The 14,049-nt window shown below is 45.4% G+C and overlaps 1 protein-coding gene across 2 annotated transcripts in view; it reads right to left on the reverse strand.

Annotated features, from left to right (window-relative positions):
- Nucleotides 1–14,049, reverse strand: part of aass (aminoadipate-semialdehyde synthase) — an 82,602-nt gene that overhangs the window by 587 nt on the left and 67,966 nt on the right. For both annotated transcript variants that reach the window (XM_067999800.1, XM_067999799.1), the window contains 2 exons: nt 13,678–13,766; nt 4,218–4,394 (listed from right to left, as the gene is read on the reverse strand). In XM_067999800.1, coding sequence (XP_067855901.1) covers nt 4,218–4,394; nt 13,678–13,766 — 266 coding nt within the window. The remainder of the gene's footprint in view (nt 1–4,217; nt 4,395–13,677; nt 13,767–14,049) is intronic.

Below are 14,049 nucleotides of genomic sequence, written 5' to 3' on the forward strand. Positions count from 1 at the left end.
ATGTTGGAAAGAGCAAAGAGCCCAGACAAGGTGATTTATTTATTTTTGGGGGGTGGAGGGGAAGGGAGGAAAGGAAATCTCGGAGCAAGGCAGTTATCAATGGAAAACAAAGATTAGCACTCCAACCAACCTCAATCGCAAACTGAATGACTCTTGCTGCTATTACTTAAAAAAAACTGTTTTTACGTAGAAATTACAACGCAGAGCCAGGCCATTCTGCCCAACTGGTCTATGCCGGTGTTTATGCTCCACAAGAGCCTCCTCCCACCCTACTTCGTCTGACCCTATCAACATATCCTTCTATTCCTTTCTCCCTCATGTACTTATCTAGCTTACCTTTAATTCATCTATGCTATTCACCTGAACTACTCCCTGTGGTAGCAGGTTCCATATTCTAACTCCTCTCTGGGTAAAGAAGTTTCTCCTGAATGCCTTATTGGATTTATTAGTGACTATCTTATATTTATGACCCCTAGTTTTGGATTCCCCCACAAGTGGAACAGGGTACACATAGGGTACAGATGCAATAGGAAAGATAGAGCAGGAGGTAAGAGAGGAGGGGGAGTTGCGTTCTTGATTAGGGAGAACATCACGGCAGTAGTGAGAGGGGATATATCCGAGTGTTCGCCCACTGAGTCTATATGGGTAGAACTGAAAAATAAGAAGGGAGAGATCACTTTGATAGGATTGTACTACAGACCCCGAAATAGTCAACGGGAAATTGAGGAGCAAATATGTAAGGAGATTACAGACAGCTGCAAGAAAAATAGGGTGGTAATAGTAGGGGACTTTAACTTTCCCAACATTGACTGGGACAGCCATAGCATTAGGGGCTTGGATGGAGAGAAATTTGTTGAGTGTATTCAGGAGGAATTTCTCATTCAGTATGTGGATGGCCCGACTAGAGAGGGGGCAAAACTTGACCTCCTCTTGGGAAATAAGGAAGGGCAGGTGACAAAAGTGTTAGTGAGGGATCACTTTGGGACCAGTGATCATAATTCCATTAGTTTTAAGATAGCTATGGAGAATGATAGGTCTGGCCCAAAAGTTAAAATTCTAAATTGGGGAAAGGCCAATTTTGATGGTATTAGGCAGGAACTTTCAGAAGTTGATTGGGAGAGTCTGTTGGCAGGCAAAGGGACGTCTGGTAAGTGGGAGGCTTTCAAAAGTGTGTTAACCAGGGGTCAGGGTAAGCGCATTCCTTATAAAGTGAAGGGCAAGGCTGGTAGAAGTAGGGAACCTTGGATGACTCGGGAGATTGAGGCCCTAGTCAAAAAGAAGAAGGAGGAGGCATATGACATGCATAGACAGCTGGGATCAAGTGGATCCCTTGAAGAGTATAGAGATTGCCGGAGTAGAGTTAAGAGAGAAATCAGGAGGGCAAAAAGGGGATATGAGATTGCTTTGGCAGATCAGGCAAAGGAGAATCCAAAGAGCTTCTAGAAATACATAAAGGGCAAAAGAGTAACTAGGGAGAGAGTAGGGCCTCTTAAGGATCAACAAGGTCATCAATGTGCGGAACCACAAGAGATGGGTGAGATCCTAAATGAATATTTCACATCGGTATTTACGGTTGAGAAAGGCATGGATGTTGGGGAACTTGGGGAAATAAATAGTGATGTCTTGAGGAGTGTACATATTACAGAGAGGGAGGTGCTGGAAGTCTTAACGCGCATCAAGGTAGATAAATCTCTGGGACCTGATGAAATGTATCCCAGGACGTTATGGGAGGTTAGGGAGGAAATGGCGGGTCCCCTAGCAGAGATATTTGAATCATCGACAGCTACGGGTGAGGTGCCTGAAGATTGGAGGGTAGCAAATGTTGTGCCTTTGTTTAAGAAGGGCGGCAGGGAAAAGCCTGACATCTGTAGTGGGTAAGTTGTTGGAGGGTATTCTGAGAGACAGGATCTACAGGCATTCGGAGAGTCAGGGACTGATTAGGAACAGTCAGCATGGTTTTGTGAAAGAAAAATCATATCTCACGAATTTGATTGAGTTTTTTGAAGGGGTAACCAAGAAGATAGATGAGGGCTGTGCAGTAGACGTGGTCTACATGGACTTTAGCAAAGCCTTTGACAAGGTACCGCATGGTAGGTTGTTACATAAGGTTAAATCTCACGGGATCCAAGGTGAGGTAGCCAATTGGATACAAAATTGGATTGACGACAGAAGACAGAGGGTGGTTGTAGAGGGTTGTTTTTCAAACTGGAGGCCTGTGACCAGCGGTGTGCCTCAGGGATCGGTGCTGGGTCCGCTGTTTTTTGTTATTTATATTAATAATTTGGATGAGAATTTAGGAGGCATGGTTAGTAAGTTTGCAGATGACACCAAGATTGGTGGCATTGTGGACAGTGAAGAAGGTTATCTAGGATTGCAATGGGATCTTGATAAATTGGGCCAGTGGGCCGATGAATGGCAGATGGAGTTTAATTTAGATAAATGTGAGGTGATGCATTTTGGTAGATCAAATCGGGCCAGGACCTACTCCGTTAATGGTAGGGCGTTGGGGAGAGTTATAGAACAAAGAGATCTAGGAGTACAGGTTCATAGCTCCTTGAAAGTGGAGTCACAGGTGGATAGGGTGCTGAAGAAAGCATTCAGCATACTTGGTTTCATTGGTCAGAACATTGAATACAGGAGTTGGGATGTCTTGTTGAAGTTGTACAAGACATTAGTAAGGCCACACTTGGAATACTGTGTACAGTTCTGGTCACCCTATTATAGAAAGGATATTATTAAACTAGAAAGAGTGCAGAAAAGATTTACTAGGATGCTACCGGGACTTGATGGTTTGACTTTTCGGGAGAGGTTGGATAGACTGAGACTTTTTTCCCTGGAGAGTAGGAGGTTTAGGGGTGATCTTATAGAAGTCTATAAAATAATGAGGGGCATAGATAAGGTAGATAGTCAAAATCTTTTCCCAAAGGTAGGGGAGTCTATAGCGAGGGGGCATAGATTTAAGGTGAGAGGGGAGAGATACAAAAGGGTCCAGAGGGGAAATTTTTTCACTCAAAGGGTGGTGAGTGTCTGGAACGAGCTGCCAGAGGCAGTAGTAGAGGTGGGTACAATTTTGTCTTTTAAAAAGCATTTGGACAGTTACATGGGTAAGATGGGTATAGAGGGATATGGGCCAAGTGCAGGCAATTGGGACTAGCTTAGTGGTATAAACTGGGCGACATGGACATGTTGGGCCGAAGGGCCTGTTTCCATGTTGTAAACTTCCATGATTCTATGAAGTGGAAACATTTTCTCTACATCTGCCCTATCAAACCCTTCATAATTTTAAAGACACCTCCATGAGGTCACCTAGAGAAAAGAGCCCCAGTCTGTTCAGTCTTTCCTGATAGGTATAACCTCTCAGTTCTGGTATCATTTCAGATTGTATAATTTTTCCATGTTAACCAAATATGTATTCCCTGAAATAGGAGCATGTCAAGTACTGAAATACAATACCCATAGTTTGTAAATCATGGTGTGCACAAGGCACATTACTCAAAGTTACTTTATAAGTAGATGGGCTTTTTCATTGTGTCAGAAGAGGTTTTACGTGCAGATAATTTTTCATTAACTCAAATGCTGATCATTAATGGCATCTGCATCTCCAAAAAAATTTCCCACAATCCTTTTTAGCCAACAAATTGGTAGTGTAATCATTGCTTTGATGGCAATACAGCAGCCAATTTGTACACAGCAAGGTTCCACAAGCAGCAAATGAGACAAGTGACCAGTTAATCTGTTCTGGTGGCGTTGGTTGAGGTAGAAACATCTCCCACAGAACCAAGAGAACAGTGCGATAGGTTATATATAGGATACATCCACCTGTATGGGCAGACATCTTGGTTTAGCATCTCAGCTAAAAGATGACACCTCCAACAGTGCAGCACTCCCTCAGTACTGCACTGAAGAATCAGCCTAGATTATGGACTTAAGTCCTAGAATAGGGCTTGAACCCACAAGCTTTTAAGAACCAAGCTGACACGTCATGGTGCCTAGTTCCATGCCAATTTAACGTGGAGGGGCAGGGGGCTTGTTCCTTGACACCAATTTGACTGGGATCCCTGGTTTCCTTGTGCCAATTTTCACAAGGATCCTTGATTCCTGCCACCTTATTTAGTGCTGCCACAGAAGCAAAAGTATATAGAATCCCTTTTAGTACAGAAAGACATCTATGAGATTCTCACAAAATAATCTGTTTGAAGAAGTAAAAGGACACTTACCATCTAAAACCATCTCAGCACCAATTGCACAAGGGTAGCCAACAGTTTTTGCCATTGCCGAGAAACCACCAACATCACCATAGACTACCAGACTATCGTGCTTAGTTTCCAGTTGACCTGAGGGATGTCTAATACCGACATCATTCCGCAAGACAATGAGATCTCTTTCACCAGAAGCTGAAACAAAAGAGCAAATAACACAATCAGGGATCAGTAGTATTATCTGAATCACAACCTGTTTTCTGGTACTTACTGAAGATGCAGGGCCACTGCTCCACTTCCACTGACCTACACATATTGCATGTTGAAAATCAGCAGAGTATTATGCATGTTAGCCTATGCATTAAATGTTGATGGACGGATCTCCCCAGTGCAGCAGTAAACCTCCACTTAGATGATATCCTCGACTAACATTTAAACTTTTCTACCTTCCCCAGCTTTCAAACAGAATGCCAGAGGGAGCCGCTCACAACATTTCATAACAAAGGAGAAGTAACAGAAAGAGTAGACAAGAGTAATGTAGCGGATGTAATATATTTGGATTTTCAAAAGGCCTCCAATAAGGTACCACATTGTAGACTCATGGCTAAGGTCAGAGCATGTGGAGTCAGGGGACAGATAGTAGAATGGATAGCAAGTTGGCTACAAAACAGAAAACAGAGAGTAGGGGTTAAGGGTAGCTATTCAGACTGGAAAAAGGTGGGAAATGGTGTTCCACAGGGTTCAGTGCTGGGACCACTATTGTTCACAATTTACATTAACGATTTGGATTCGGGAATTGGAAGTACAATTTCAAAATTTGTGGACGACACCAAATTGGGGGGTGTAGGTGATACAAAGGAAGAATGTGTCAAAATGCAAGATGACATTAATAAACTTGCAGAATGGGTGTGTAATTGGCAAATGAATTTCAATAGAGATAAGTGTGAGGTGGTGCATTTTGATAGGAAGAACAAAGAGGCCACATACTGCTTGGATAATAAGAGTCTAAATGGGATAGAGGAGCAAAGGGATCTCGGGCAACAGATACACAAATCGCTAGAAGTAGCAACGCAGGTTAATAAGGCCATAAGAAAGGCAAATCAAGCACTAGGGTTCATTTCTAAGGGATAGAATTGAAAAGCAAATAAGTTATGTTAACCTTGGTTAGACCACTATTGCAGCATGGTGTACAGTTCTGGTCTCCATATTATAGAAAGAATATAGAGGCATTGGAGAGGGTGCAAAAAAGATTCACAAGGATGATACCCAAACTGAGAGGATATACTTATCAGGAAAGGCTGAACAGGCTTGAAATCTTTTCTCTGGAAAAGAGAAGGCTAAGGGGCCACTTGATAGAGGTCTTTAAGATAATGATAGGGTTTGATAGGATAGACATAGAGAAAATGTTTCCCCTTGTAAGGGAGTCCAAAACTAGAGGTCATAAATATAAAATAGTCACCAATAAATCCAAAAGGGAATTCAGGAGAAACTTCTTTACCCAAAAAGTGGTAAGAATGTGGAGCTTGCAACCACAAGGAGTAGTTGAGGCAAATAGCATAGATGCATTTAAGGGGAAGCTAGATGAGCACATGAGGGAGAAAGGAATAGAAGGGTATCCTGATAGGGTTGGATGAAGTAGGGAGGGAGGAGGCTTGTGTGGAGCATAAACACCGGCATAGCCCAGTTGGGCCAGTTTTTAGTGCTAACGTATGTTTGCTTTTTTTTCATTTGTTCATGGGATGTGGGCGTCGCTGGTGAGGCCAGCATTTATTGCCCATCCCTAATTACCCTTGAGAAGGTGGTGGTGAGCCGCTGCAGTCCGTGTGGTGAAGGGAGTGAATGTTTAGGGTGGTGGATAGGGTGCAAATCAAGCGGGCTGATTTGTCTTGGATGGTGTCGAGCTTCTCGAGTGTTGTTGGAGCTGCACTCATCCAAGCAAGTGGAGAGTATTCCATCACACTCCTGACTTGTGCCTTGTAGATGGTGGAAAGGCTTTGGGGAGTCATTCGCCGCAGAATACCCAGCCTCTGACCTGCTCTTGTAGCCACAGTATTTATATGGCTGGTCCAGTTAAGTTTCTGGTCAATGGTGACCTCAGGATCTTCATGGTGGGGGATTCGACAATGGTAATGCCGTTGAATGTTGAGATGAGATGTTTAGACTCTCTCTTGTTGGAGATGGTCATTGCCTGGCACTTGTCTGGCGCGAATGTTACTTGCCACTTATCAGCCCAAGCCTGGATGTTGTCCAGGTCTTGCTGCATGCGGGCTCGGACTGCTTCATTATTTGAGGGGTTGCGAATGGAACTGAACACTGTGCAATCATCAGCGAACATCCCCATTTCTGACCTTATGATGGAGGGAAGGTCATTGATGAAGCAGCTGCTTCTCATAAATGCCATGTTTGACATGTAATTTAGGCACAATACAAACTCATACGATTGAAGGACTCCCAATCCATCATTGAATTAGGGCGGAGAGCTGTTTGTAACAGAATTGCAAACACATTTTTTAAGAATGGGTTTATTACACAAAAGGAAAGGAAAGGACTTGCATTTATATAGAGCCTTTCATGACCTCAGGATGTCCCAATGGCACCTGAGAGTTTAATGTCTCATTCGGAAGATGGCACACCTCTGACAGTGCAGCAAAAATGCAGAGAGGAGATCTCCCCACTCCAGTGTCAGGCAAGAAGTTTGGTTAAAATCTAAAGAACTATTCAAATGATCAAAACCACAGATACAAGCATTTTAAACACATGTATAGTTTCCAGTTCACAAAGAGACCAAGGGGTAAATTTTAACCCCATCGTCTTCCGGATGAGACATTAAACTCTCAGGTGGATGTAAAAGACTCAACGGCACTATTTTGAAGAAGAGCCGAGGAGTTCTCCCTGGTGTCCTGGCCAATATTTGAGGGCGGGTGGGAAGGTAAAAATTGTAAAAAAAAGTAAAACCTGACCTGAAGCTGCCCACTTCTGGTTTTAATGGAGGCGGGTCGAAGGGCGGGTGACCAACCTGCTCTCAGGAGGCGGGTCGGTCAATGAAAGTTTTTAAGGAGGCTGTGGGCCTCCATTTTAATAGGTTTTTTATTTTTAATTCTTTGGGGCTGGGATTCCCGGGCCTTCTGCTTCAAGCCACGTGAGAGGAGGCAAGAAGGCCCGGATCATCAGGTGAGTGCCTTTATTGCACTGCTTGTGGGCCAGGAGGAGCAGGAATGTTTCCTCCAGGCTCAACAAGCCTACCTGCCACCATACCACACATGCAATCGACCGACCCTCTCCACCCACCACAATCTCTGACTCCCCCCTCCTCCACGATCTCCAACCCCCCCCGCCCCACCACAATCTCTGACCGCATCACCCCCTCAATCTCCCGCATGCGTCGGATTTCCGACTCCAACCCCCAACGATCTCCGAGCCCCCCCAATGACCTCCAACCACCGCCCACGATCTCCGACCCCCCCCACCGATGTCCGCCCCCCCACGACTGAGCCCCCAATGACCAACCCCACGATGATCCCCACCCCCCCACTCCCGATCCAAGACTTAGCTGCTGGCACCCACTCCCCGGCTGCTGCACCATCCGAGTGACAGCCAGCCTGTCAATCTGGCTCGCTCGCGAGTAGGAAACCTACTGAAAAAGAATTGAAAGACGTCCTTACGTCAAAATCGTAAGGACGTCCAGGAAACCCACACTTCCGGGTTTCCAGTCAAGATATCAACCCCCCTACTCTCTTCCCACCTCCCCGTTAAAATTTACCTCCAAGAATCTGCTGAGAATCAGCTTATCAGGTCTGCAGTTTTTACTTATTACATTGACAATGTAAAAGGTTCACAGACAGGAGGCCTACCATACGTCTGAAGTAACTTCAGAGGAAAACATGACATTATTAAAGAAAACTAATTTATTGAACTGATTTGATACTTCCTAGCAACGTCTTTAAAATGGGCATACTGGTAACTAGCTGTATGTCCCAGTATGAATGCATCAATTATAAAAGAAAGAATGAGCTTGATGTAGCTTCTTATCATGTTCTCAGAATGTCTCATTATTTTGAAATAAAAGTAATCACAGATTTAAGATAATTGGCAAAGGAACCAAGAGAGAGATGAGGAGAATTTTTTTTACGCAGCGGGTTGTTATGATCTGGAATGCACTGCCTGAAAGGATGGTGGAAGCAATACTAACTTTCAAAAGGCAATTGGATCATTAGTTGAAAAGAAAAAATTTGCAGGGCTACGGGGAAACAGCGGAGGAGTGGGACTAATTTAATTGCTCTTTCAAAAAGCCAGCACAATGGGCCGAATGGCCTCTTTCTGTGCTGTAAGATTCTATGAAATGCAGACACTCTTGTACCGGGGGAGGCTTGGTTGATGCTGGTGGTGATGCCGAGTTTCTCAAGCTTCCTGCTCTTGGTTTTCATGTAGGCAGTGTAGTTCCGTTGCCTCGTCTGTTTGGCGGTGTCTCGTAGCTGGTCTGCTGTGTCCTGAGTGCATCACCACCAGCATCAACCAAGCCTCCCCCGGTACCACGGTTACAACCACAGGGAAGTCTATCATCAATTTGTCCGACCACACCCTTCAACCAGACGAAATCGAGGTTCTCAGCCGAGGGCTCAATTTCTGCCCCACCACCAAAATGGACCGCATCGGTCTCGCGGCGGACACAGATGAATTCATCAGGAGAATGAGGCTCCGGGAATTCTACCACAAACCCCAAGATTTCAACAGCGAACCCAATGAGACAATCAATGATCCAGAACAGCAGACAGAGGGATCCACGGTACAGCAACCGAAGAGGAAAGAGTCAAACTGGACTCCTCCGGAGGGTCGCTACCCTCAGCTTGACATGTATGCCCAAGCTGTCAGGAAATGCGTCAATGCCAGATTCATCAGGCGCACTCAGAAGACAGTCCAGAATGTCACCCGAGCACAACGCAACACCATCAACGCTCTCAAGACCAACCGAAACATCGTCATCACACCAGCGGACAAAGGAGGAGCCATTGTCATACAGAACAGAACGGACTATTGCAAAGAAGCATACCGACAACTGGACAACCAGGAACACTACAGACAGTTACCCGCAGATCCGACCAAAGAACACACCCACCAGCTCAACAAACTGATCAAGACCTTCGATCCAGACCTTCAAAGCATCCTACGCACTCTCATCCCACGTACTCCCCGCGTGGGAGACTTCTACTGCCTCCCAAAGATACACAAAGCCAACACACCCGGACATCCTATCGTATCAGGCAACGGAACCCTGTGTGAGAACCTCTCTGGATACGTCGAGGGCATCCTGAAACCCATCGTACAGGGAACCCCCAGCTTCTGTCGCGACACTACAGACTTCCTACAAAAACTCAGCACCCACGGACCAGTTGAACCAGGAACACTTCTCACCACGATGGACGTCTCGGCACTCTACACCAGTATCCCCCACGATGACGGCATCGCTGCAACAGCCTCAGTACTCAACACCAACAACAGCCAATCTCCAGACGCCATCCTACAACTCATCCGCTTCATCCTGGATCACAATGTCTTCACCTTCGATAACCAGTTCTTTACCCAAACACACGGAACAGCCATGGGGACCAAATTCGCACCCCAATACGCCAACATTTTCATGCACAAGTTCGAGCACGACTTCTTCACTGCACAGGACCTCCAACCAACGCTATAGACCAGATACATCGACGACATTTTCTTCCTATGGACCCACGGCGAAGAATCACTGAAGAGACTACACGATAACATCAACAAGTTCCATCCCACCATCAAACTCACCATGGACTACTCCTCAGAATCAGTTTCTTTCTTGGACACACAAATCTCCATCAAAGACGGGCACCTCAGCACCTCACTCTACCGCAAGCCCACGGACAACCTCACGATGCTCCACTTTTCCAGCTTCCACCCCAACCACGTCAAAGAGGCCATCCCCTATGGACAGGCCCTACGAATACACAGGATCTGCTCAGACGAGGAGGAACGCGATGGACACCTACAGACGCTGAAAGACGCCCTCGTAAGAACGGGATATGACGCTCGACTTGTCGATCGACAGTTCCGACGGGCCACAGCGAAGAATCGCATAGACCTCCTCAGAAGACAAACACGGGACGCAACCAACAGAGTACCCTTCGTCGTCCAGTACTTCCCTGGAGCGGAGAAACTACACCATGTTCTCCGCAGCCTTCAACATGTCATCGATGACGACGAACACCTCGCTAAGGCCATCCCCAAGCCTCCACTACTCGCCTTCAAACAGCCACCCAACCTCAAACAGACCATCGTTCGCAGCAAGTTACCCAGTTTTCAGGAGAACAGCGTCCACGACACCACACGACCCTGCCACGGCAACCTCTGCAAGACATGCCAGATCATCGACACGGATACCACCATCACACGAGAGGACACCACCCACCAGGTACATGGTTCATACTCCTGTGACTCGGCCAACGTTGTCTACCTCATACGTTGCAGGAAAGGATGCCTCGGAGCATGGTACATTGGCGAGACCATGCAGACACTGCGACAACGGATGAACGGACACCGCGCAACAATCGCCAGACAGGTGGGTTCCCTCCCAGTCGGGGAACACTTTAGCAGTCAAGGACATTCAGCCACCGATCTTCGGGTAAGCGTTCTCCAAGGCGGCCTTCGAGACACACGACAACGCAAAATCGTCGAGCAGAAGTTGATAGCCAAGTTCCGCACCCATGAGGACGGCCTCAACCGGGATCTTGGGTTCATGTCACGCTACACGTAACCCCACCAGCAAAAAGCGGGGAAAAAATTATGTTTTTTAATATTCTCTCTCTCTCTCTCTGCCATTTTGGGTTTCTTTCTGCCTGTCTGTGTAATTGACACAATGTATATACAGTGTACTGGGACATGCTGTTCTCCGTGACTGGCCTGTTTGAATAACAACGACACATTTTGATTGGTGTGATGCTGTCCCAGCCTAGTATAAGATATGCGATTTGAGAACCTTTTCACTCATTCATCTGACGAAGGGGATAATCTCCGAAAGCTTGTGATTTTAAAATAAATTTGTTGGACTATAACCTGGTGTTGTAAGATTCCTTACATCTCCAACAAGACAGTCTAACCACCTCCCCTTAACATTCAACGGCATTACCATCGCCGAATCCCCCACCATCAACAGCCTGGGGGTCACCATTGACCAGAAACTTAACCGGACCAGCCATATAAATACTGTGGCTATAAGAGCAGGTCAGAGGCTGGGTAGTCTGCGGCGAGTGACTCACCTCCTGACTCCCCAACGCCTTTCCACCATCTACAAGGCACAAGTCAGGAGTGTGATGGAATACTCTCCACTTGCTTGGATGAGTGCAGCTCCAACAACACTCAAGAAGCTCGACACCATCCAGGACAAAGCAGCCCGCTTGATTAGCACCCCATCCACCACCCTAAACATTCACTCCCTTCACCACCGGCGCACAGTGGCTGCAGTGTGCACCATCCACAGGATGCACTGCAGCAACTCGCCAAGGCTTCTTCAACAGCACTTCCCAAACCCGCGACCCCTACCACCTAGAAGGACAAGGGCAGCAGGTACATGGGAACAGCACCACCTGCACGTTCGCCTCCAAGTCACACACCATCCCGACTTGGAAATATATCATCGTTCCTTCATCGTCGCTGGGTCAAAATCCTGGAACTCCCTTCCTAACAGCACTGCAGGAGAACCTTCACCACATGGACTGCAGCGGTTCAAGAAGGCGGCTCAGAACCATCTTCTCAACGGCAATTAGGGATGGGCAATAAATGCCGCTATCGCCAGCGACACCCACATCCCATGAACAAATAAAAAAAAATCCATGGTCGGATAATCTGTTTTTTGTAGTGTTGGTTGAAGAAGGAATGTTGGCCAGGACACCCGAAAGAACTCGCTGTTCTTCTTCAAATAGTGCAACGGGATCTTTTTTAAAAAGAATCCACAGTCCAATGGTTGGGGAAGCACTTATAGAGCTTATTTAAAATCTCATGAAGCCTTTCAAGTTTTTGAGGTGATACAGTGGTGTTCTAGTCTGCCAATGCCTTGCACACATTTTCTTTCCTCTAACCAAGTCGAGAGAGGAGGAAAGTAGGTTAAATATCTTCTGCAATCTGGCCAATATCCTTCACCTACCTAGCGGGCATTATGGATCTCTATCAATGACCGTCAGCTGGGATTATTATCTGTTCATTAGTGTATAAGTCTTAGCTTTATGTGATTATTAAAGGAATTTTACCAAGAATAATCAGAGTGGGAGCAGGTATTGCATTGCATGTCTGGACATTCAATGTCAAAAGCACTCATGGTCCCTACAACGAAGTTTGTTGTGCGTCAAAAGTAAGATTTTTGAGTGTTGAGGGCACGACTGAGGGGTGATCCAACCCTGTCCCTGTTGCATAAGGAATGGCGCAGATGGTCACCAAACAAGGAGGGGTTCTAAACCCCATTCAACACAAAATGGGCCCACTTTGGCTGAGTTGACTCGTCCTTTTAACACACGCAATGCCAGTTTGCTATTGGTATTATTCAATGCTATGAATCATTACACTGTCCTGTATTTGCCAAGTGCAGTGGCAGAGAAATCCCTGAGCCTCAAAGTCATGCTGTGGGGTTCCCACAATCCACCAACAGAAAGCGATGGGCAGTTATGCAATTTTAACTAAAAACTAGAAATGCTGTTAATGCACAGTGGGGTAGTCAGCATCTGAAAGAAAAAAATCTTTGTTTCATACACTGACTAATCCACTATGGATTTCCAACATTCAGATTTCCAGCATGATGGTTTTAATTTTTATTATAGCATTTTAATTCATTACTTTTTCTTGTTTTCCTTACTACATGTTTCACCTCTCTAATGGTGAAGTAGTGACCATCTTCACCCTCCCATCAACTGTAGATTTAGATTATCCAATTTGAAGTGGGGATCTGGAACAGGGCTGTAACCAGAGCCCAATGAAAACTCCGTGTTTCCTACATTACAACCATGCCTACATTCCAAAAGCACTTCATTGGCCATGACATGCTTTGGGACGTCCTGAGGTCATGAAAACCGCTATATAAATGCAAATCCTTTTTTTTAATAACATTAATCCTCAATATAAAACACCTAGAACTGAACAGAATCCTTCACGCTACATTCCTTTTTAAAAAATACTAGCTAATCTCCCATGATTATTTTAAAAAAAAACTGGAATTGAGTCAGCCCCAGCAGCTAAAGCCTCTGACTTTGCCTGCTTATAAATTGAGTCCCAAGACTTATCTAGGGGCCTGGGGCTTCAATTTAACTAAAATTTCATTTGGAACCTTTTAAAAGCAAGATATTTCAATTTTGTAAGTCTCGTCTTCATTTTTTTTCTCGCTTTAAATTAACTCTTGAAACTTTAAAATACACAGTAGCTAAATTCAGTAAAGTTATAGCATGAGAAAATGTAGTACTCTTCTTACCATAGGCAAGTTTGGGCTCTATATGCTTCGCAAAGGACTCCAGAAGGCTCTGTTCCTTTCGTACTGGTTCATCTCCAAACAGCCCAAGCCTTTATTGAAAGCAAATAAAGGTCATTCCGAGTAATAGAGGTATTTCACAAAATGAGTCAATTAAAACAGCGATTTAATATGGTGTGCATGGGATAAGTTGAAACACAGACAAGCAATGCCTTAGAGTGATGGAATGACTCACAGGATGTTCTCTATCTCCCTTTGGGGAGAAGACCAGAACAGAGAGAAAGAGAGAGACAGAGAGAGCGATCAGAGGGATAGTTAAGCTGTCTTCACTGATTCAACATGGATGTAGAATTTTGAATCTCCCAATCTACCAAG

Source organism: Heptranchias perlo, chromosome 18 (genome assembly GCF_035084215.1).
Source record: "Heptranchias perlo isolate sHepPer1 chromosome 18, sHepPer1.hap1, whole genome shotgun sequence".
Taxonomy (NCBI): domain Eukaryota; kingdom Metazoa; phylum Chordata; class Chondrichthyes; order Hexanchiformes; family Hexanchidae; genus Heptranchias; species Heptranchias perlo.